The following is a 25,547-nucleotide window of genomic DNA, read 5'->3' on the forward strand; positions in this document are numbered from 1 at the left end:
CACAGACCCATGATCCTAGGACATAGTAAAAACTGAAGACTGAAAATGTAATCCTACATCCTAGGGAGGGTAACGAATGTCTGCTACCAAAATATAAGTGAGGAAGACTGATGGGATGGTAAAAATTTGGCAGCGGAAATATCCTTTCCATCAACTAACCTGGAAGGGTATTCCCTCTCAACACCTATAGCAGCCAGAGCAGCGATGAGCTCTTTGCAAATGTAAAATAACCTCAGCGGCTCTTACCCGTCTTTGTTGAGGTCCACCACTGCTACGTCATAGCCAAATGAAGAAGCCAGCCCTTCCCCATCAAATATGTGCTCAGGGAGAAGGTGCGCAGACTTCAGGTCTCTTTTAAGCAAAACCACCGCTCCACTATGATTGGCTCTAGGAGCACCAGACACGAAAGTGATCTCATCTTTGGAAACAATACCTTTCCCCGAGTCCAAAGAAAAGCCTAGAAAAACAAAACATGGTACTTATCAACTCTTGTTTTTCAGGAGGTATCTAACACTGGTTACTTCATCACTACCTGTGGTTTCCCACCACTCTCCTTCTGACCCTCCCCACCAGCTATCATATCTATGATAAGAATTACAGAACCAGGAGATTTGACTCAAGCATAAAATAGTAGGTATTTCCCTGTTAAGGCATTTTAAAAAAGCACCTGTGCTAGTTAGCATTTGTGTAACTTCAATCATGAAGCATACATGCTACTTAAGAATCAGTTCAAACTCCATTCCAATACTGAAACTGCTGTAAAAGGAGATCAAGCTAGATACTAAATTATCCAGGGAAAGTTACATCCTGTACACCAAGATGTAACCTGACATAGCATAACTGAGTGCCTATGGGTCTTGCTATAATGCAGTGATTAGTAACTTGTATATTCATCAATCTCTTTGGTCATCAGGCAATAAAAGAATGCTAACAACATTAATATACCACAGCCAGCATTTTACTCCTTAGGGCCAACTTAGTTCTCAGACACAAACATGCAAACAAAACCATGACTGATGAGATTTGAGAACCTAGCGTAAACAATAGAGGTGAGCAAGTTGTCATCTGTATCAATTACACACTTGTTCAGAGGGCAGAAAAACATTAGAAACCTCATTATAAAGCATCAGGTAGGATGTCAGATTACCAACTGAGGTTAAATGGCAAGCAGACACAAATGTCCACGCATCAAAATTGTCCAAATAAAGCAAATCTTCCTATGTGAAGACGAGGCAGATGCAGAATACTATAAGCTCACCCTTTTAATTGGGTTTTATTTATGAAAAGCATCACCGCTACTGTTGCAGTTCTCAAATTGTGAAGCGTGTTGAAAAACAGGATACAAGTTTATAAAGGAGACACAATTGAATCCAGCTCTGGAAGCCATTCTGGCTGCAGAGCCTCAACTGCAGCATGCTTTTTGTGTGTGCTTCACTTGAAATGAAATAGAAAATAAAAAGATTTATGCTCTATATGGATCAAAAAAAAAAAATTCTTAAATGACCATGACCAAGACCATTTATTTGTCATCTCAGAGGTCACAAACCTAGGTAGCTATTCATCATCACATCAGGGGATGTGTCGGGCTGCTCCCTGGGAGGCTGTGTTTTATAAACAAACTGATCGGGATCTGTATAGGAAACGCTGGTCAAAAACAGCAGGCCTGTACACATGCACGGGACGGAAGAGATTGAAGAAAAAGCAATTATGCTTGGTAAGAGGCACACCGGCTACTGCCGTGCTCGCAATGTTGAGGCCACTGCTGCATCCGGCAAGCCACCCTCTTTGCCAGCTTCCAAACCTCATGCAGATCATTTTCCTCCTAAAACCTGCTGATTTTTTCGAAATGACAGATGCACAGACAGCCAAAATGTAACAGTAGAAATGTGACACTATTCTCCCCACCCCGACCCAGTACCCGCTTTTGAGGAAATCCATTCTGAAAGTGGCAAATGTGTTTAATAAAAAAAAGTTTAATAGTTTCACATGTTCCAGTAGACACTAAGATAAAATCCACGGGCATCTATCTTATGAACCAAAGTGTTGGCTTCTTGACCAGAAACATTAAATTGAAATGGCATAAATTAAGTAACTCATTTGAAGAGACTGTTAAAATTTATTCAATTAAAATATTGGTTTACTGAGAGTATTAATATTTACCTTGAAAAGAATTTTGCCCTGGAAAATCCTATTTAATAATTGAGACTGCAAACCACTCAGCCCTGTGTTCCCCTCCTGTCCTGCAAAGCCACTGAAAGCATTCACATACCCAGCTGCTTCCCACCCTGTCCCAATCATTTTCATGAGCATTTCTTCCCTTGGCTGGGGGAGTATTAATTGTGTGACCTTGGACTAGGAAATTCATTTCCCTCAGTGACAGGCATTTTTTCCCCCATCAGCAAAAGGAAAATAATATTTATTTTATAATATAGTTGGAAAGAACAAATAAGACCTATAAAGTAGTAATAGTGTGTGATTTATAGCATACAGTAGGTGCTTAACAAGTGGTAAGTATAAGTTTTCTCCATTCTATGTCTTCACATCAAATTCTTAATTTAGGGGTGGGGGAGTTTCTGAAAAGTTTTTTTTAATTAACAGTATGTTTATACATATCTATACAATTAGAACAATTTTTAAAGAATATGTTTATTAATACCTTATTTAGAATTATTTTTAGATCTACACCCATTTTTTTCCCCTTTTTAACCTTCCATTGTTCTAGTAAGATCTCCAGCATATGGTACTTATCTATTTTTTAAAAAGAACAGGATACTATTTAGATTTAGTAGATTTTTTACATTTTTTTCCAAGAATTACACAGTAATTATTCTTTATGTCAACTCATACCAAGAATTAAAGCTTTTAAAAGCCTTTGTGTAATTACCATAATGCACATGAATAATTTAGGACACCCATTAGTAACGCAAACAAGCGTTAGGAGTTAAGGAATTGGCACTTAGACCACAATCTGGGTGTCCTCGGAGCTGCTTTAGCAGTGCGGCTCTGGCTCGGCTGGAAAGCCCCCATGCCACCTGCCAGGGGCCTTGTGACAATCCAGAAGCGAGGCCAACCCCTGGAGAAGGGCAGTCACAAAGGATGGACCTGGAGGTCTTGACCTGCCACTTACGAGTAACTTCATAAATGTAGCTCTTCAAGAGTAGCTCTCCAAAAAGAGACTCTGAACGGAGAGGGAAGACAACTCGGCCTCTTGCTTACAACCACGCATGGTGTCATGGCTGCATGGACCGCCTGGTGCGGGTTACAGAAGCGGACATTAGCTCGGGAAACAGACCTCCACGCAGGACAGAAGATTTTAGGAGACGGTAGGTTTCCTCCTGCTTTGAGGCAGCTCAGGTCAGATACCACAAGAATCAGTCAGAATACCTCAGGGATCACCAAGCTTTAAATTCCACTAAATGCAGCCACAGGCCCCCAGCCCCAATCTGGCCTTTTCTCAGCCTCACAGTCCAGGGTCCTGTGACAGCGGTGTCACACAGAGGCATCTGAGGAGGTAGGCATGTCATCTACTCTCGTTCCTACCTAAATAACTGTTAGCAGGAACAGGAACTAGACTTTCATCATGGTCAGTCTCTCCACCAACTTCATAAGGCCCATCTTCAAAGATGTTCATGTCAAAAAAAGTGTTATTCTTTTGCTCTACACGAACAATCCCTAAAAGAATGAAATGGTAAAAAAGAAAAAAAAAATGAAGATGAAACAAAATAAAATAGATGGTTCTAATAAACATTCCTGATGTTATCATTAAGTTCAGAAAGAAAAGTTTGGAGGAACAAAAGGCAGAAGATGACTTTTGAGGTTATTAAAGTTAAAAAATCCTGTTTGTGTAGATTTTTACATCAAACAAAATTGTTCTAGTAATAAAAAAATGCCCACGTGTTTTCATGAATTATCTTTATAATGCCATGAAAATGGAATTATAGATGGAAACTGGAATGTTTAATTAACTAAACCTACAGAAAACTCTTTAATTATATGAACCTGATATATTTTACATTTTCTGTAATCCTAAATCAATTTACCTTCTTAACTATGGTGTGAAAGCGAGATTAGTATTTTGATATTTTCTTCCAATCATTTTTAACCAGAGATTTTAAATTTTCAAAAAATTTTCAGACCTAATCATTGAAAAGAGAAGATCTCACATAATAAGTCCACTATATCATTTTTTTAAGTGGTAACATTTTTAAGTCAGCATTTACAAAGCAGGCAAGAGGTATTTCCCATAAATTAAAACATACATAATTGGTGGGTGTTTTTATTTTGTTTTACTATGTATGGCATCTCTTGCCAAAATAAAACTGTTTCTAAATTCAGTGTGTTATTAGGTCAAGATAACCCAACAAATGCTGCTATGTGGAAGATTCAGCTGAGGGTGGGTAGCCTAAGGAAATTATTCCCAAAGGTTGCTATGAATGAACATACCCAGGAAGGTGTACAAGGACCATTCCTAATAGAAATCAAAACTCCGAAATTTTTGAATGAGCAATGAAAATTTTTCCCAAGATTTTTCTGACTATAGAAAATGTTAGAACACAGGATTTATTATAATAAATTTCTCCCCCAAAAATCTTATTTCTGAATCAGATGTATTTCTCTTCGCTATGAATTAGAATTAGGTAAATTGTCCTTTATAATAGAGCGGTTTTCTAAACCTGCTTAATTTCTTCAGAAGTTGAACTTTTATTACAGGGGCACTGACCATGTTCCTCCAGGCAAAAAATGTAATGTTGCGCCCTTCACCTACATCTCGAGATTATTTAAACAATACCATTCAATAACCTTTCCACAAGTTATCTGCGATCATCTCAAATTTTCCTAATTTCTCATCTGTCTTTCTAACTACCCTGCTTTATTAGCAAAACATAGCCCAAGTAATACAAGAAATGTCTGTATCAATACAATATTATTTGTATACAACACCACTCAATTCTTCTGTTTTCAGATCCCTACGTGAAAATTAAAACTTTCATGAGATAAGCAAATACAAAACAGCAAAACCTAATGCTAACTATATTTTTACCAAAGGAAGTTAATTAGTTATATGAATGTAAATTGCTGGCAGAAGGAAAAAAATCTTAGAACATACATGTGACGATTGTTTTTAAAAATCAGAATTAAGATATGTTAGTAATCCTACTCTACTTCTATAATATAAAAAATGCCTTATGATATATTCTGTTTTAATTTTAAATGTACTAAATCATGGTGCATAGGCAGAAATTACGCAGTCATTCTCATCTCCATTTCTACAAATATCCGGCATACCTTTCCAGTTGTAAGTGCCTGGGGCTCCAAACGCAATGTAATGGAAGTCTTTAGTAAAAGTAGCTGCTACACCTTGCTGGCAAGAACCAAATTTTTCATGACCTCTCAACCGGCCATCACAAAAACTCCAGTCTCCTCCATCCATATCATCTTCAATCCTGAGATTCTGACTTAGGACGTAGCACCTTCCAAAGATGTCTCGGGATTCCTGCTTCGTATTAACATGTTGTCTTTTTTCATATCGATGAGCACATGTCTGCAAGCAGATGAATAAAGTAGCTCACATGTGTTGGCAAACCTGACGTTTTTCACTACAAACCAATGAAATTGTCAACAATCAAGAGGTTAATTCTAAATGGGATGTTAAATGTGCCCTCATCCTGAGACCAGGTCAGAAAACCAGCAAATATTCCCCAAAGTTGCCAGAAGGAGACCATTATCTAGCACAGGACTTCTGTCTTACCGTCACCCAGAGAATAATGCTGCAATCTAAATACTGAAGGCCAATCTGTAATCCCCTGGAGAAGGAAATGGTAACCCACTCCAGTATTCTTGCCTGGGAAATGCCATAGACAGAGGAGCCTAGCAGGCTACAGTCCACGCGGGCGCAAAAGAGTCGGATATGACTTAGTGGGACTTCTCAGGTGGCGCTAGTGGTAAAGAACCTGCCTGCTAATGCAGGAAACATGAGAGATGCAGGTTTGATCCCTGGGTCAGGAGGATTCCCTGGAGGGCGTGGCAACCCACTCTAGTATTCTTGCCTGGAGAATCCCATGGACAGAGGAGCCTGGTGGGCTACAGTCCACAGGGTCGCACACGACTGAAGCAACTTAGCACACATACGACTCAGTGTTTAAACGACAACAGTCTGCAATTCACAGGCAATTTATGTGTAAATTTACCTGTCACATAAACAATGGGAAACACCTTATTTCATCTTCTCAATTTAATTGGCTTTTAGTGGCTACATAAACCTTGTGTGTATTCATGAAAAGAAGGAACATGTTCCAGGGGAGAGAAATCGTGGTGGACATATTTTCACAGGAATTGGGCTAAAACAAAGGCATTTTCCTTTTATCCATACTATTTCCTCATAATCAATCCTATCTTAACTTATTCTTTAAACTCTGAGATTAAGTTTATTTTCAAAGGCAGAGAGAAGCCTTTTAAAAAGGCAGAGAAAAATCATACTGCCAGGAGAGACTAAATAAACTCTAATTTTCACATATGGGTATTCATGGCCACCCTCCATATAACACAGGCTGAAAATACTTTACAATGTCCAAGTCAATGTCCTATAATGCATCTTCTCAGATGTAAAAATTCAATACTTGGTAAAATTCTCATTTTTCTCAAAATTCTACACAAATTTGTTACAGCAACCAGATTTTGAAAGAGACGGAAATTTCATCGTGATCCAGTCTGGCACTTCCAAGGCCACCTAACACATTCCATCGAACAACCCTTTTTTCTCGGCTACCACTTCTATCTGAAGTAGCCCAGAAAATAAAGAGTTTAAAATGATCTGATCCTTACTTTGCATGACCAGTCCCATATTTTTGTAACTCATCTATAATAGCTGCATAGTTCCTAGGACAAAAACCATGTACGGTTTTGCTTTGCTTTTTCAAGACCACCTAAAGTTGTAGGGACATTCTGTAAAGGCTTTTAAGTAAGGTTTTTGGATCTAAACGTTATAAGGAAAAGCAGCTTGTAGAGCCGTTTCAAAGTAAATCAGGAATCACAGAAAAAGTAATGGTTTGATTTCCTCTTGACATCAATTCCTGCTGTATAGCAGTCAGTTTTCTAGAATGTACACTCTAGGCAGGCGGAAGCTGTCTGCTCTGTTCACTGCTATAAGCCCAGCACTAGCACACAACAGGCACTCAGCGCGGAATGGACACATCTCTCTATACTTACCACAACTTTGCCGCCTGGACCCTGGCTTTGGACAGTGACTCCCATCCACTGATCTTCCTTGCTTTCCGATGAAGGGTCAGCTGCGGAGAAAGCAGCATAGGTCACACACACAGCTAGGACTTCAAAGCTACTGCAACAGGCCATGAACCAATTAATGAGCAAAAATGTAAGAAACAGCTTCTAAACTGCCTTGATTCTAAGTCTAAGTACTTAGTAAGTACAGTTACTCAATCCATAAAAATTACTTTCCATCTTAAGAAAACAGGTGAGTGGTTATTGGTATGAATGTTTCACCAAATTCTTTACATAAAATATATAATTCTACCTGGTGGCCCCTCACCTTCTGACACCCAGAGTCCCAAGTACAGAAAAGACCCTCCAAACTAACAAAAAGGGAGTTACTTCTCTGCATACCCTCAAATGTGTTACCTAATAGCATGAACTTTGCTTTTCTTTACTGGAGATGGGAAAACAAGGCCTCAGATCCACTTTCTATCTTTCTATTGATGAAAAAAAGTAAAGTGATATATTTATTTTTACCTCCTCCTTCCAAAAAGGAAAGAGGGAAACCAAAAATCTCACCGTGTGCTCTTCAGCATCAGTTTGAGCCTACTGTATAACCCTACATCCAAAATTTTGCCTTCCTTAATGAGAAGGCAGGCATGATGTTCAATTTTGAATCATTATGAAAAGATCAAAATTAAACAACTTTAGGTAGGCAGAAGGAAAAATGCCAAAATGTTAAATAAATAGGGATTATCTCTACATTATCTGTGGGTTTGGGTTTCTTTCTTTATAGTTCAATGTTATTTACAGATTTCTCACAATTAACATATATTATTTTCCAATCAGTTAAAAAAAATTGTTGCTAAAAAGATTAAAAAAACAAAAAACAAACAAGAGAAGAACATAAACATGAAGCTGCAAATCTGCGTCGACCAAGAATGCCAAGTTAGGCTTGGCTGCAGCTTCTCAGGACACCAATTGCTCTGCCTACCACACAGTCTATACAAAACAAGCCTCTATCTGAGACAGTAGGGAAATTTTATCCATGTCGTCCAGCTCTCATTTTAGAGAGATCTTATATTTAACAGCCTTTCTCCCTAATATTTTAACAGCAAATGAGAACTTTTGGCTGCTGAGTACAGGATACACATTCAATTTTCTGAACCATTTTTCAACAGTCTCCTGTAGAACCTCAACACATCACTAGGTGGCAATATCAATACACCATACCAGTTTGGAAACCAGGGTTGGGGAGACAGCAAAAACAGGGCAGCCAAAGTGACTTAAAAAGTAAATGTTTTCAGGGCAAGCAAGAAACAGTCAAGGCCCATGCAATTAAGAGAGGCCTCCTCTCCAAGAATAAATGCTTGTCCCCCTCTTTCCTTCCTCTTGGAAAGGCCAAGTGGGTTGGCCAAAGGAACACTGAGCAAGCACAGAACACACCGTCGTTATCAAATTCAATTCGCGTGCACGGCCCCCGGGAGGTGATGTCGCAGCTGTACAAGCCTCCTGTTCTGTTGGCCTTCTGCAGTGGAAGGGCCACTGCACGGGGAGCCCCCACGAGCAATCTGTTGACGAAACAGAGAATTTGGAGATTTGAGCTGAATATGCATTTAACATTTAGAGACAGAGCCAAGAGATACTGGAATTATTCTCTTGTCAAAAAGCCGCCTAATTCTCTGCCAGTTTAGGTGGTGAGAGAGAACAAAGGCAGAGCCCGTGGCACACAAACAAAGATGCAAGTAAAGCACAAGAAGAGGGGTTGTTGAAACAGGTGAAAGATACGCCCGTCTCTCACAGTATCAGCAGCTCGCTGCCGGGCACGAGTCTGGTGTTTTAGAAGACACTTTCCACAGAGCTTGCCCCCTACACCTAAGCCAAGGACATCACAAGGAACTCAGACAAAACAAACACTCCCTCACTGGGGGAGAAAAATGGTCACATTAAACTGAAATGATAATACGTCTGTTTCTAACAGTGTCTTCTTAGGGTGGGGGCGCGGGGTTCAAAGGTAATTTTTGAATATCCCCCAGGTTTCCAGTTTATATACTGTTTAGTTGATTAAACCAGGTGGCCACTGGACTGAGGTGGGTCTAAGGCTATGGCAGCCTATGGAAGCAAACTGAAATCCCAGCCTGTAAATGTCTCAAGGTTACAAAACCAAACCCAAGGGCAACCGATCACAAACAGGCGCACCCAGACGGTAAGCCAATCGAATCATTTCCTCGCTTTGCTTCCTTACTGTCCTTACTTTCTGTGTCTTTCCCTGCTCCTGCTGGTTCGACACTGCTAGGTTTGCACTGATTTCTGCTCAAATAAACTTGTCAAGTTTTTAATATGCCTCAGTTTACCTTTTAACAATTTAGATTTGGAACCAAATCTTTGCCCGAGACACAACTCGACTGAATCACTGTTTTGTAGCCTCTTTCTGCATCAATTCTCACTTTCTGGTACTTGGTCATCTTGACAAGCTCTTCTATCATCCAATCAGTCTCCACCAAGGATTCAGAGATGGTCTGAGAGTACCTTCTATGCAGTAGGCACCACAATGTTCCCTCTCCCCTCCCACCTCACGGTTCTTGCCACCTCCAGTAAGACAGGATTCTAAGCTAAACCCACAATCCTTAAAAGCTGACTGCTTCTCAGCCAATGGGATCTTTAAAGATCCACTATCTTTCTGCTGTGTTCTTTTGCTAATGCCTTTATTTTTTAATTGAAGGATAATTGCTTTACAGAATTTTGTTGTTTTCTGTCAAACCTCAACATGAATCAGCCATGGGTATACATATATCCCCTCCCTGTTGAACCCCCCTCCCATCTCCCTCCCCATCCCACCCCTCTAGGTTGATAGAGAGCTGCTTTTGAGTTTCCTGAGCCATACAGCAAATTCTGTTGGCTACCTATTTTACATATGGTAACGTAAGTTTCCATGTTACTCTTTCCATACATCTCACTCTCTCCTCCCCTCTCCCCATGTCCATAGTCTATTCTCTATGTCTGTTTCTCCACTGCTGTCCTGTAAATAAATTCTTCAGTACCATTTTTCTAGATTTCGTATATGTGCATTAGAATACGATGTTTATCTTTCTCTTTCTGACTCACTTCACTTTGTATGATAGGTTCTAGGTTCATCCACCTCATCAGAAGTGACTCAAATGTGTTCCTTTTTATAGCTAAGTAATATTCCATTGTGTATATGTACCACAACTTCTTTATCCATTCATGTGTCAATGGGCATCTAGGTTGCTTCCATGTTCTAGCTATTGTAAATAGTGCTACAATGAACAAATGAACAATGGGATACATGTGCCTTTTTCAGCCCTGGTTTCCGCAGGGTTTATGCCTAGAAGTGGGATTGCTGGGTCATATGCTGGTTTTATTCCTAGTTTTTTAAGGAATCTCCATACCATCTTCCATAGGGACTATATCAATTTACATTCCCACCAACAGTGCAAGAGCGGTTTCCTTTTCTCCACACCCTCTCTAGCATTTATTGTTTGTAGACTTTTTAATGATGGCCATTCCGACAAGTGTGAGGTGACATCTCATTGTGGTTTTGATTTGCATTTCTCTAGTAATGACCAATGTTGAGATTGGCCATCTCTATGTCTTCTTTGTAGAAACATCTGTTTAGGTCTTTCGGTTGCTAATATCTTAATTACCATCAGTTTTACAGTCTTTGGGGTCTGGCTAACTGACAACAAGGAAAAGAAATAAAGAGAAAAGGATATACACCAGACACTGGACAGAGAGAAACAGAGCTGAAAGAGCAACCAGGCTAGAGCTGGGAAAAACGGCTGGGAACACAAATGTAAACCAACAGCCAACTCCCAAAACAGAAAAGCCAATCCTGGCCTTCAAGAAACTCGTAACTCTCAGATGCAAATAACAAAAACTAAGACAAATAATTATACCACCCTCTCCCAGCTCAATGACAGACAGGCCTTATTGCTTTTGTCTTTGCTATGATCCCAATAAAGGATTTAACATACTTTCTTTTAAAACCAATGCAGTGCAGTAGGTACAAGGAATAAAAATGCACTGAGAAAAGAGAGAGGGCTGCCAGACTCTGCCAGGGAGAGCCAGTGAAGCAGACCTTACAGAACACTGGCAGACTCACTCACATGTGAACCCGGAGCCCTAGCACCATCCTTCCCCCCAGCCCCTCGGATGGCAGCACCATCAGCCTCTACCTCCAATCTGTCCAGCATTTACAGGATGAAGTGGCACACTCCAAGGTACAGAACTGGAAGAGACACTGGGCAGGACCTCTGGGCAGAGCAAGGCCAAGGGCTGCTATCCCACACCTATTTCGTTAACATCATCCTTGCTTGATCCCAAGGATTGAGACCAAGAGCTGCAAGGTCAACTAGCCTAGACCCTGTGAGTGAACAAGTTCAGTGACTCAGCAAGGGTGAAGACGGAACCCTGTCCAGGTACTGGGAGGGATAAGCAAACTGCTGGGGTCAGAAGCACAGCATGTGGGCACTGGAAGCACTGGAGAATGTGTTCAGCCCTCTAACTCTACAGATGAGCAAACAGAGGCTTTTGGGAGGAGGGCAAGTACTCTCCCCTAAGGTCTCCTAGGTAGCTGAGAGTCAGGGAAAAAACTACTTTGGAGCCATGTTCTCTCCATTCCTTTAAATTGCTTCCTAGGAAATAAAACCCAGGATTTTTCAGGTGTTTACAGTCCAGCTGGAAGGGCAAAACCTACACAAGTGAAACACTGAAACAAAACCGGTTTCCTTTCCTGACAGATTTAAGACCAATTCAGAAAGTGTGAGGGAAGGCGGAGCATTTTTGCAGCTGGGTGGGGTGAAGGTCCGGAGGAGATTTCCTATAAAGGTAATGATGACTCCAAGGAAAAGGCGGGAAAGAGCAGGCCAGGAGTTCCAAGGTTATTACAGTGTATCTTCTCTGACCACTTCCTCTCCTCATCCCCGCCCAAGGAGCCTGGCAAGCTACCCCAAAGGCAGGTATTGGGCTTGTTATTTCCAGTTGACCGGCCTTGCTGATTCCTTCGTTTATTCATTCCACAAACATTTAAGAGCCTCCTAGGATGAGTAAGAATTGCCCCCTGTCCTTGCCCAACCCTGGCCCTGCGGAAGCCAGATCCATTATCTTTAAATTGCAGGGAGGTAGAAGCCATGCCACGGTGGGGCAGAGTGCTGTGCCTGGTCCAGAGGGCGCTAAATCTGCCCCAAGGAAGTGTCACCTAGAGATGTCAGGAGCTGGAGGTGGCCCGGTGAGGGGCATAGCACGTGCAAAGGCTGACAGGGAAGGAGCCAGAGTTAATGGAGGCATAAGAATCGGCGATGCAACAAGAAGGGGATGGGCATCCTGGTCTGTAGAGCTCCAGGTTCTGGTGCAAAGGGCCACAGAGGCGCACCTGCCGAGCAGGCTGGCTTCCGCCAACCCTTTAGCCCAACACGTGCTTCCGGGTTTCCTGTTGTTGACAATGCTGCGGAGATTGTTCCATTTACACAGACAATCCTTCAGATCAAGCTGCTCCCTCCAGCTCCTTCCGGCCACGACCCCACCCCCACCCCCCAGCTACCTGGGAGGACTTCTGCCTCTAGGTACCTGCAGATTTCCAGTTTCCCTGACCCTCTAACACACAAGCATGACAGACTGGCCCTTCAACTCCAGTTTGCTGGCTGGTTATAGGAGCTGTGGCAGCAAAAATTTCCCTTGTGCTATAAATGCCAAGCTCCTATAGAAGATTTTGGGGTGGGGGGACAACACGGAAGGAAAAGAGAACTTGACACAACGAGAGAAACGTGCCTCTGGAAAACAGTTGTCACATTGTCTCCTGTGTTCCCAGCCCTGTCCTTTCTCCCAGGTCCCTGCTCTAACTGCACCCCATTCCGTGAAACCCACACTTAGAGGAAAATCAGGAAAACAAAGGGGAGGGCAGGTGGAGCTCAGTCAGATAATATCAGAGTCCTAGAAAAGGTAAGGAAGCACTTTGATGGAAGAACCTGGTACCCCCCCTCCCCCGCATCAAAGTCAACAACAGACAGGTGTCTTAATCCTCAAGGTAAAGTTGCCCTTGTTTGTTCAGGAACTAAGCAAATTCTGATTTCTGCTTAGAACCAGCCTTCGTCACAAAAGATCACAACCCATTCGCTAAGGCTATGCCTGGCAAGGACAAAGAAATGAAAACAGAGCTGTATGTACCCAGTCAATGACATTGGCCTGGTGCGACCCCTCTACTTCCTAATTAAGTCTTTTAGGACCTGGGCACTGGCCTAAGCCAATCAGAACCAGCCAGCTCCTGGGATAGCACAGCAAGTGCAGCTCTAGGAGGGGCAGCTTGAATCTGGGGGGAAGACTCGGGCCGCATCCAAATCCACTTTCTGCTCAAATCCTACTTTTTTGCCCCCTGTGAAGCTGGTTTTAGTGAGCAGCAGGCAGTCTGGGCATTGCCTGGATGCCCCACAGCAACTCCTAGGACCCAGGCAGCAGCTGCCAGGCCGTTCATTTTCCTTTAAGCAGCAGCAGCAGCAGTGGCTGCTCTTCTTACTGACCCACCCAGGATGAGTAGAAGAATTCAGAAGTACGGTAGCAACTCACATTCAGAGTGACAGGGATCAAGGGACCTAAAAGTTATGGCCTTCAAAGGGAAATGGTGGAAATTAACAGAACACGGTCCAAGAAACCTATTCCCTTATCAGGTCAAAAGAAAAACTGTAATCAAGGAAGGGCAAGAGTCTGAGTTTGAACTTAGATTGTTTTAGACACCAAAATGAACAAGAAAAATTACTTCCCAAATTGCTTTCCACAGGGCCAGTAGATGATCACCTCCACTGTTTTCAAGCTGTACTGACATAAAAACCACCTTGGGATTCTAACATATTGGAAACCTACCTGTAAGATACAAAACTCAAAATGTGCAAAGCCACATCATCTTTAAAGATGAGAAATAAAATTTGAAATACTGAAATACAATGTCAAACTACACAACTGTGGCAGTAACATAAATTCAGGTCTTTGGAGTCTAGATCAAAATTCTTGGCACAAAGATCCAGGACCCTATCATGCTAATCACAAAATTATTTCAAACTTCAAATAAGCCTTACTCCTGTTTCCTATAGTCAAGTTCTCTCCCAAATAGAGTCGGTATACTTTTGCATAACTATTAATAAAGCAATCAAAAGTTCTCAACACTGGGGTACTTTTAAAACTCTAAGGACAATAGCAGCTTTGCTTCATTGTTTTTGGCACTAATTCATTTCCTCAAGGATTAAAGATTCTGTCTCTAGCTATGCAACTTTGTCCCAGGAAATGTGAAATACTGCTTCATTAGAACAAGGACACTATTATTGCTTAACTTAAAACACAGCCTTCTTAGTTTGTCCAAATTAAGCCTTAAATTAGAAGATGACATTAAGAATTCAACTGTCACCTCTACATTTAGCCCATCTTCGAGTTCAGTCCTTAATTTTTAACAGTAATAATGACAAATGGCAAGAAATAAAAATGAAAGAATTTATAGTAGAGAGCAACAGATTCCACATTCATCCCAAGACCCTACTCTCCGGGCAAACTCCTTTTTAATTCTGGATTTTTTAAAAAACTCTGTAACTCTAGATATTATGCTGATACATTTATTTCTCAATTTATCAGTTTTAGGCAATTAACTGTTGATGCCACAATAGGAAAAAGAGAGAGCTTAAACTATGAGCTACTTTCCCTCCTATGTTTAATAACTACATTATTTCTTCTATTTGCTACCCTTTATGTTTCAAGTAATGTATTTTAACTTTTGTTTACCCTTCATCAACTTTTGACAAAAAAAATTTTCCATTCCCCAGTTAAGAATATGATGCTATCTGCACTGTTTCCCCAACTTTCCTCTTGGTTTCTCTAAATCCTATTTTTACACTATTATCAGAACCATTCCCATTTACATTTTGTGTTGTAACCAGTTTGGTCACCTGTTCTTTTCTATAGCCAGGTAAATGTTATTCAGTGCTGAACCAAACAGCGTTGAAGTTACTCTCTATCAGGCACGACCATCAGAAGCTCTTGGGGATGTCCCTGGCGGTCCAGTGGATAAGACTCCACAGCTCTTGAACCTACGCCCTAGAACACACACAACCAGAGAAGCCTGTGCTGCTGCAACAAAGTGTCTGTGCAGCCAAAGGAAAATATAAATAAAATTTGAGAAAAGCTGTTGGCCCCCAAGGGTATTGTTCCTAGCATCAAGGTCACGCAGACTTGCTTTCCTTACATTCTATCAATTGTTTGGTGTGCCTGACATTTGGACCACGACTTCTGCTTTCCTTGGCATTCTCATGACCTTTATTTCCCCTTCCGTTGTTTGCTTCCATTCCAACCTCTATGGTTTCTAAGCTCCCAGTCATACCTTGGGTGGAAGTCAGGAGCTGTCTTTGCTCAGATGTCCTCCTCAGGGCCCTTGGAGCTCCTGAGTGTTCTTCTAGAAGCAAGGTCAGAGTCATCTCTGGCCATTATACGGGGTCATCCTAGCCCTTCCTTTCATTGCCCTCTCAAGTTGGTCTCCTTTGACCTAGGAGCTCATGTTTTCCTCTTTTGATTTTCTTAAATGTCATCCTAAAGAACAGTACATGATGGGTAAACTGAGTCGCTGCATATTCAGAAATGTTATTTTGCTCTGCTCTTGACTGAGAGCTTGGGTGTAGGATCTAGGTTGGACAACACATTCTTCAGAACCTTGACATTAGTGCTCTAATTTATTCTAGAATCCAGTGTTGTCAATGAAAATTCTGACGTTAAGTCCTATTTTCATTTCTTAAAGGCGACTTTTAGGCTCTGCATTTTATCCGAGGCATTCCAAACAGCACAACAACAGTACCTATGTTGAACCATTACTTACTCACCATGTGCTGTGTGGCTTCTTTCAATCTACAGAGCTAGGACGTCAAGTTCCAGAGAATTCTCATGGTGCATCCATCATGTCACTCATTCCATTTTCTATTCTCTCTGGAACCTCTGTTAGCTAGTCAGGTGTCGGACCTCCTGGATTAATCTTTACCCTTTCCTTCCCTCTTTATAGTTCTGAGATTTAATTTTCTAGTATTTCTAATTTTTAAGTTTCAGCAATTAAATTTGTAGTGTCCAAAAGCTCTTTGATGGATTGTGCCTTTCACATAACAATGCACCCTATTCTTATTTTGTGAATTAACATATCCTCAAAATTCTAAACATTTTACCTAGAAGGGTTTTTCCCCCTCTGTTCTTTCTGCTTCTGGATTTTCTTCCAATTTTCCTTCTGGTTTACTTCAGGCATTCCCTTTTATGCTGCCAGCTCTCATCACATGTCTGATAATCCTTGTTTCCCTTGCTCTGCTCTTGTCTAAAAAAGGTCAGTTTTTGGCTCCGTCTCACCTCGATCAGGAATTCTGAAAGGGAGTTCTGGGTGGGGCCTGCTGACAGAGGAGTCACTTTAGGCTGAGTGAGTAGGGACCTGCTGTCATGACTGAAAACCCATCTTCAATGCTAGAGGTGTGCTAAGTCGCTTAAGTTGTGTCCGACTCTTTGCACCCCTATGGACTGTAGCCTGCTAGGCTCCTCTGTTCATGGGATTCTCCAGGCAAGAGTACTGGAGTGGGTTGCCATGCCCTCCTCCATGGGGTCTTCCCAACCCAGGGATGGAGCACGTGTCTCCTGCATTGGCAGGCAAGTTCTTTACCACTAGTGCCATCTGGGAAGCCCCAAAGCCAGAGGAAGAAGGCTGAATTCCTAGGGTGCCAGCATTCACACTAAGGAAACCTAGCTTTCCTTAGCTGTTTTTCAAATACCATAACTGTGTCACTTACGTTTACAAGAGTCCATTCTTATCTCTGAGACATAATCATTTAAGCTTTGTAAAACATGTACCTGTCAGCATTTCCATCCCCTTTCCCCCTCAAAAAAAGTACTATGTTTTGTTTTGCTAGAGTGTTAACTGCCAGCATTCCACACTCAAGAGAGACGGGAATGAAGGTGTTACCTGGCACCTGCGGTCCAGCCTTCAGACCTTCACCTCCAGATCCACCCCTCACTCCCAGTCCCTGCCGCAGCTGAGGGGTCTCAGGGTGGACACAGGGTGGCCCCTGCAGGATACACCCGTGAGTGTGGCTCCCTCCCTTGGGAAGTCATAAGTCAGATCCCAATCTGCTTTCTGCCTTTAGTAATAATCTCGCAGCCATCACGGAGCCTTGAGGAGCCTGCAGGGGAACCTGCACACCTAGTCAGCCATCTGAAACCATAAATCAAAATCCAATCATTTTTGAAGGAATCTGAAGGAATCAGATTTTTCACCCAGCCTAGAGTCCTTGTAATTAGAAGATGAATGTCCTTCTCCCAGCTATTACCACACCATCTCTATTATAACTGCCACACCTCAAATACCAAGGATGCCTCATAAGACTCCATGCATGGGGGGGGAAAAATCCTTTTTTAATCAGTTTGTATATTTATGTCTTTATGAATGTAGATGAAACAGTCCACTGACATTTGATCATTTATACAAAGGTTTTGAATAACATTTTATTTAATATTCATTTAATAGTTTTATTTCATGAAGCAATTAATTGTATTCAAACTCCAAAAGCTGCTTTGACATTACTTTCTGAAGGCACTGTCTAACCAGTTTTTTCAAAGCATTTCTAGGACATTTTCAAGTTTATAACCACATCTAAGACTTGCAATTATGGTGTCAAATCCTGAGAATTATTACTAAATGTGAGCTAAACTTCTTTGCCTTTTGAAATCAACATATTTTACTTAAATATTAAAAAAAATTAACCTCTATCAGCACCCACAATTATAACTGATTGCGGTCCCTTTGGGCTACTGTGTTTTCGGCAAACAAAAATTTGTCGCTCAAGTAAAGTAATCAAGAGTGCAGCTCTCATAAGAGAATGATTTTTATAAGGGCTCAAATATAAGGTGGCATAATTTGGGGATAAAAAATAGATTTTGCCTTATATTTAAGGATATACAGAGAACAGCTCTAAAACCCCCAAGTTGGAGAGCTCTCTGTAGCGGACAGGCATCTTACAAAAGGCCCCAGGTCATACCTTCTCCTCCTCTGAAAGGTCTAGGCCCTTCCACACAGAGGCCACACTGTAGTGAGTCATTTTTGGTCAGCGTGTCCACAAAGTGGTTAAAGCTTCCTGCCCTTAGCTGGGCTGACAAGGTGCAGGTTTCCCCAGCACACGCCTGACTCACACCTGGGGACCTGGGCCCCTTTTATTCTCAAAAATGTCCCAGTTTGGTAGACAAATTATACAGTCCTCCCAGCCTCAGATACAAGGAGAGCAATGGAACCTGACTGATGCAACAGCCTGAATTTAATAATGCTATCCCTGACAGTCTAACTGTGTGGCTGGGTTTGGCCACAGTCACACAGCTACCAGGGAGTTTATTTTGGCCTGGGAGGCCCTACAGTCAATCCCCATGTGACCAGGCTACCCGAGAACAGCTTGTCTGGTCACCAAAGCTCCACTGGCCTTCTGAGAGCCCCTCTTCTGGCCAGACTCAATCTCCAGGTGTCCACCAACAGAAGCACTGTCCCTCCTCTGCCAAGGACCGGTGATAAACAGGGAACGTCCACACCCCACTCATCATCCCTGGCCACCATCATCAAACCTGGTAACCTGCCCAGACTGCTCGAGTTTTATCCGTTCCTCCCCTCCTTCCTTCTCCACCAGGTGAAGAGAACAGGAAGCACTGAGTCTTACTTGTGCTTTAATCTAAACTCTGCCTCTGAAACAAATTCCTTCAGAGGAGAGAGGGCCTGCTTCTCTCTCTTTTGGAATCAGTCAATCAGTCTCAACTAGAGAATCAGTCAATCATCAGACTAACCCCCTTGTTAGGCTTTCCAAACAAAGTGTATATCATATATGTTATTAAAGTCATAAAACAAACTATTCTTTTTGTGATGACTGGTTATTTGGAGATCTAAAAATATATGCGAGAACTCTGCACTCACAAGAATTGACATCCAGCAGCAGTCAGCTGTGCACTAGCAAATATTATTGTATTAAACATGTACTATTAGTCCTAAAGAATCATTTCCAAACAACCTGAAAACTAAGTATAAGTATGTTGGCTAAAACTCTAGCCTTCCAAGAAGTAGTCAAATAGGAAACAAACCGGTCTTTTTCCAGGGAAGTCACTGCTATTCACAATCATGTAGCAGTGACCCTCTGCCTGGCTGAGTGTCTGGACACAAAGTCTCTGCCCTCACATAGGTCAGGGGCATGAGGCACCTAGAATGCATCTCGATGAGGGCACAAATCTTGCTGTTTTTGACCCAGAGACCCATCCCAAGCTCCTGGAGCAGGTGCTGGCACATGGGGGTGCACAAGTACTCACTGAAGAAGGACCACAGTCCAACCCCCTCCAGGTGAGAGTGTAAGAGCCACTCTCCACTGCCCTGATGGCAAAGAAAGTATCAGAGGTCATTACTACTAAGCAACCTGGTGGCAACAGCCATCTATAACAAGACCTTGAGTTGAGGTTTGTTAGTTTTCTGTGGCTGCTATACAAGTTACCACCAACTTAAGTGGCTTGAAACAGATTTCTTATCTTACAGTTCCCATAGTTGAGGAGTCTAGAATGGGTGTCATTGGACTTAAAAAAAAAAAATCAAGGTGTTGACAACTTTCTGAAGATGAGATTTCCTTGCCCCGCCAGCTTCTAAGGTTGCCTGTACTCCTTGGCTCGCAGCTCCTTCTTCCATCTGGGAGGTTAGCAGCAAAGCACCTTCAGATCCCTTTCCTGCCTCCCTCCCTCTTCCACATCTGTAAGGATCCCTGTGATCACACTGGGCCCGCCTGGATAATCCAGAACAATCTCGCTGATCTTAAATCAGCTGATTAGCAACTTTAATCCATCTGCAACTTGAATTCCCCTTTGCCATTTAACGCAGTCACAGGTTGGGGTGGTGGTGGTGGCGGGGGGTGGTGTTGAGGACACAGACTCTGTAGGCATTATTCTGCCTATCAGAGCAGGAAATCTAAACAGTCTCTTTCATACTGAATTGTACACACACACCAAGAACTTGACTTTGGAACAGCATCCTAAAATGCTTTTGCTGAGGCTACGTCTATGTGAAGAGCACACTCGGGGGTTACCTTCTCCCTCACTTTCAACCCGTTTACACTAGGCTTCTTACAAACCCCTCAACTACTATGCTCTCCTGGCTCAGCACGCTACTCTCCCACCCCCTGGAATCCTCCCACTCTCCTCTTCAGGTCACTGCTTAAAAACCTTACTGCACCTTCCAGTCTAGGTCAGGTCCCACCTCTTGGAAGTCCTCCTTTACTTGCCCTCCACAGCACGACCACGTCAGCAATTCTAACGTGAGAGGCGCACCAACCACCTGCCCCACCAGAAGGTCGGCCCCATGGGGCCGGTGGCACATCTGCTCAGCTCATGCTGGGCCCCCCAGTGTCCAGCTTAGGGCACAGCACTTAAAGGACACTCAACAAGTATTTCTAATGAACCAAGTTCATCTCAGTAATACACGCAAAAGCAAAGTTCACTTTTAATAATTTCAACACAGCAGATTTAAACTAAACTGAGAACCCCACCCGGAGAAGGCAATGGCACCCCACTCCAGTACTCCTGCCTGTAAAAATCCCATGGACGGAGGAGTCTGGTAGGCCGCAGTCCATGGGGTTGCAAAGAGTTGGATACGACTGAGTGACTTCACTTTCACTTTTCACTTTCATGCACTGGAGAAGGAAATGGCAACCCACTCCAGTGTTCTTGCCTGGAGAATCCCAGGGATCGGGGAGCCTGGTGGGCTGCTGTCTATGGGGTCGCACAGAGTCGGACACGACTGAAGCGACTTAGCAGAAGCAGCAGCAGATAACCCCACCACTGTTTCTGTAAGTGCGGGGAGCTGCCTGTGAGAACGGGGTCCGTCCTTTGTCTGAAAGACACAGCTCTGGGAGCTGCCTCAGTCCTTAAGGGTTTGCTTGCAAACATAGCTCTCTGTCCCGCCACCCCAAAGATTAGGCGATTATTTACCGCAGACACCTGGAGTTCTGGACAAACTTCTCACACACAGGGAAATGTTATCTGGTATAAGAAATAATAACAGGGTGCCATTCCCACGCTCTCAAGATTTCTTGTGACTTTTTGTAAGATGTATAGGTCAACCAAGAAAAAGTTAACTGTCTTGTCTTTCTCACACTCTCCTGTATAAATATAAGATGCTGAATAAAGTCGTGGTCAGACCGCTTCCCTTTGTGGAGACGTGTCTGAACCTCTCGACCCCATCTTTGTTGTAGAATTCTTTTGCTGTAGTTTTCCTTCTCAGCCGCGCCGTGCACGTTCTCGGGATCTGATCGACTTTGCCGGCTGGCACCGGCATATAAGCGGCCCTGGGAAAGGAGAGGAAAATGGGGAAACAGCACTGCCTACCATCACCACACTCCCCACCCCTTGGCCGAATTCCAGCACGTCAGACATTCCTAGAGGGCTCAAGTTGGTTTTCAAAAAAAGTCTGTATTTTGTTTTGTACGGTGATGTCTAAACGGTATGTCACAGCTAGAATTATAAAGCATAATGTACCGTTGTTTTAAAACATTTTTGCCAACGAATTTGAATAAATGATGGTGAAATGCAGGCAGCCAGTTTGAGGACACGACCTTTCAGTCATCCACCTGTTCATTTTCAGGAAGTATCTCCACGCCCCAACTTCAGGACCACTCTGCCTACACAACTCCCTACCGCAGTTACCTATTGGGAGGCATCAGTGGTTCCAATTTCCAGGATTCCTACCAATGAACACATTCCCAGGAGACTTAAAGGAAACTAGTCTCCCCTCATGGAATGCTCAGCAACACCTTACATAGACAGCACTTGGCCTCCACGGCCCACACTGCATCTGGGAACCAAAAGAGGGGCTGGGGGGTTTCAAAGGTAGCTTTATATCCATGCTCTTACCCATGACTCAGCTGCAACAACACACACCAAAATGAGCCCATTCAGTGGGTTATGAGAGAAAGCGTTAGAAACATCACTTATCAAATGAAGCTTGAATTTTGCTCCTGGTTTTAAACACATAGAATCTATAGACCTAACGTTTGTGAATGCCTTTACTTGACCCACATTGGATTCTCAGCAGGATTACTTACAGATGAGAAAATACAGAACTGCCCTGTTCCTATACAGGGAGTCACCATGTCTAGTCCTGTGACATTGCCACAGTGTTACCACATCACTTCCCCTCCACGCCCCACCGAGACTCCAACCAGACCTACCATAGGAAAGCATCCTTTCCGCCAGGCTCTTGGCTCATGCTTCCACACTGTCCACTCCCTGCAGAACATCTGTCCCATCCCCAACTCCTCCCTACACTCCCACTCGACTCCAGCATCATCTCCATTGGTGACGTCCAGCCCTCTCTGCCTCCTCAGGTGCTGGTGGCCACAGGTGGACCAAAGCTGAGCGCTGGTATCCCTTTGGGCAGATCCCCTGCCTACCAACCCCTACCAGGCCCCGGGTTCCTGGAGGAGCTCACAGATCCCAGCTTGATCTCATCTGAGCTCCTAATTTTAGGGGAACAGGAATCAAGGGTCAAAGAGGACCTGTCCAGGTCCCCTGGTCAATTATACAGCCTACATTTCAGACCTTAATAGTCAAGACAAGTAATCACCTGGAAAAAGGAACTAGAAGATCAAGGGAAACTGGACAAGGAAACGGACTACATTCCACCTCTTTCTTAATCAAATTCTGAAACCGTATTTCTTTCACTGAGAGGAATCCCCAGAATATCAAATTCCTCCACAATCTTACCTCAATCTAAGATTGAGCGCTAGGGGCTCCTCTTCTCTGTTAAGACTTTGTCATTGTTCAGTTGCTCAGTCATGTCCGATTCTTTGTGACCCCATAGACTGCAGCATGCCAGGCTTCCCTGTCCTTCACCATCTCCCTTAGCTTGCTCAAACTCATGCCACTGAGTCGGTGATGCCATCCAACCATCTCACCCTCTGTCGTCCCCTTCTCCTCCTGCCTTCAATCTTTCTGAGCATAAGCGTCTTTTCTAACAAGGCAGCTCTTCGCATCAGATGGCCAAAGTATTGGAGCTTCACTGTTAGACTTTATGTGATAATTCTAGGGGAGGGGGGCACCACATGCAGAGCTTTGAACTGTGGGCTCACTTCCCTTATGGAGAAGCAGAGGGACCCCAAAGTCTCAGAGACCCCATGTCTAGTTTCATGCTGACCCTCTGTCTTGTCTAACCAGGAACTAGACGGGGCAGCTGGAGGAGAGGGCAGGAGGCCTGTGTGAGCCTGCTGATACTTGCCAGGTTTATCTTCCTGCCTCGCCAGGAGCTCCAACAGATCTTGGGAGTCTTTCCACGTCTCTGGCTATACTCTTGTCCTGGGGCTAGAAACACCTTCAATTAACAGGTGACTCTCAGAACATCTGTTTTCTGTCCAGGCCTCTCCACTAAGAACCACACCCCAACACCCAGCTGTCTACTGGATGTCTACACCTAGCACCTCACAATTACTGTGTTTAACACTGAACTCAGCTTCCTTCCGCCCAACTACGCTCCCCACAAGTCTTTCCTCTCTTGATAAATAAATACTGTCCACCCAAGTTTCTGCTCTGGCCAGAAACCCAGGTGTCACCCTGGACTCCTCACTTTCCCTCACCTCTCACATCCAAGGCATCAGGGCACGCTCTCCCTTCCGACTCTATTCTACCCTCACCCACTTCTCAGTGGCTACTTTGCTATCAGGACATGAGCCTCCATCTGGTTGCACCTGGACAAGAGTAGTACCCTTCTGACTGGTCCACCTGCTTCCACTCTCGTCCTACCCAAGCCCATCTCCACAAAGCAATCTCTGCTCTTTCTACGTCTTAAGTCACATCACATCACCCCTCTTCTTAGCCCTCTCTTGGTTCCCATGGCCACCGGCATGGAATTCAACCACCCACCATGCTCCACGAGGCCCTACAGAACCGCCCTTACCTGCGGCTTCAGCCAGGTGAATACTCCTGCCACACTGGCCTGGCTCCTGTCATTTGAACACACCCACCTGGTTTCCATCTCAGGGTCTCTGCAGCTGCTTCCTTCAGCTGAGAACGCTCTTGCCGCAGACCTTTGTGGATTGCACCCTTTATATCCCTTAGGGCTCAACTGAAAAGTCACCTTCTCAACTCACCCTCCTTACTAGCAAGAGCTCTCCCCTAAGTCACTCTCTACAGACTCGCCCTGTGTAAAGACTGTCGCAGCCCTCAGCAGTACCGAAAAAGATGTTCGGCGCTTTGTGTCAACTGCTTGTCTTCCTCGCACTGGAATGCTATTGGCTCCAAGGATGCAGGGGCTCTTCTCTCACTCCCCGAACTCGCACCTAGAGCAGTACCTGGCAGGTCGATACTGCTCACACATCCCAAGATTTGTCTTAGCAAAGAGACCGCACGTCTGAGTAGGGAGCAAACTACTCACCTTTGTACGAACTCTCTAATTACAAAGTCCTTAACATAAGCTTTTTTTTTTAATGAAATATCTATGGTTTTATTTATTTATTTAGGTCACACCATGTAGCATGTGGGATCTTAATTCCCCGATCAGGGCTCCAATCCGTGCCCCCTGTACTGGGAGTGCAGTCTTAACCCCTGGACCACCGAGGAAGTTCCCTTGATTCAACTACGTCTCAGCAATTGGGAGGTAGGTGTCTGCATCGCGGAGGTGAAGACACTGAGGCTCAGATGCAACCTGACACGGCTGGGGCTTCAAGCCCAGTTACCTTCTCACTGCAGTGGCAGCCAGCCCCTGCCGTCTGGCCCCACACGAGCCGCCTGCCCCAGCTGCCCCTGTGCCCCTCACTTGCCCAGCACACACAAGTCTTGGTGGCTTGGCTCACACCATCCCGCCCCCAATTCACCAAATCGTCCTCAACAACTACTTCCAATTCCAGCTCTAGGCTTTATGCATCAAGACTCTGCCTCAAGGTTCACCTCTCCAAAGTAAACTTGCCTGGACAAGGATTTCTCCCAACGTCATTCAAGTAGACTATTCCTTGAGGGCAAGAATCTGGTGCCATTAAAATAATCATAATCATAATCATAATCATAACCTCGAGGGATGTTTGACCAAGAAACACCAAAACCCTATTTAACTATATTATCTGGCTGATCCAGTAGGGCAAGCATGAGCCAAAATTCACAGAACAAATCTGTTCACCTCCTAGTCTTGGGTTTTCACATTTACACAGAAAGGTGATTTAAAGGCCAAGGCTCCTTTTTCTCTATGATCTACAATCTCACTTTCAAAAGACTTAGATTTCTAATAACCTGCTAAGAAATCTCATGAGAAATACATACCCTACTACAAA

At 43.5% G+C, this 25,547-nt stretch overlaps 1 protein-coding gene across 2 annotated transcripts in view; it reads right to left on the reverse strand.

The window, feature by feature from the left end:
• Positions 1 to 25,547, reverse strand: part of ITGA6 (integrin subunit alpha 6) — an 87,762-nt gene that overhangs the window by 37,732 nt on the left and 24,483 nt on the right. For both annotated transcript variants that reach the window (XM_005202341.5, NM_001109981.2), the window contains exons 2-6: positions 8,656 to 8,780; positions 7,207 to 7,286; positions 5,287 to 5,542; positions 3,541 to 3,672; positions 247 to 457 (exon numbers count right to left, since the gene is read on the reverse strand). In XM_005202341.5, coding sequence (XP_005202398.1) covers positions 247 to 457; positions 3,541 to 3,672; positions 5,287 to 5,542; positions 7,207 to 7,286; positions 8,656 to 8,780 — 804 coding nt within the window. The remainder of the gene's footprint in view (positions 1 to 246; positions 458 to 3,540; positions 3,673 to 5,286; positions 5,543 to 7,206; positions 7,287 to 8,655; positions 8,781 to 25,547) is intronic.

This window comes from Bos taurus, chromosome 2 (assembly GCF_002263795.3).
Source record: "Bos taurus isolate L1 Dominette 01449 registration number 42190680 breed Hereford chromosome 2, ARS-UCD2.0, whole genome shotgun sequence".
Classification (NCBI taxonomy): Eukaryota; Metazoa; Chordata; class Mammalia; order Artiodactyla; family Bovidae; genus Bos; species Bos taurus.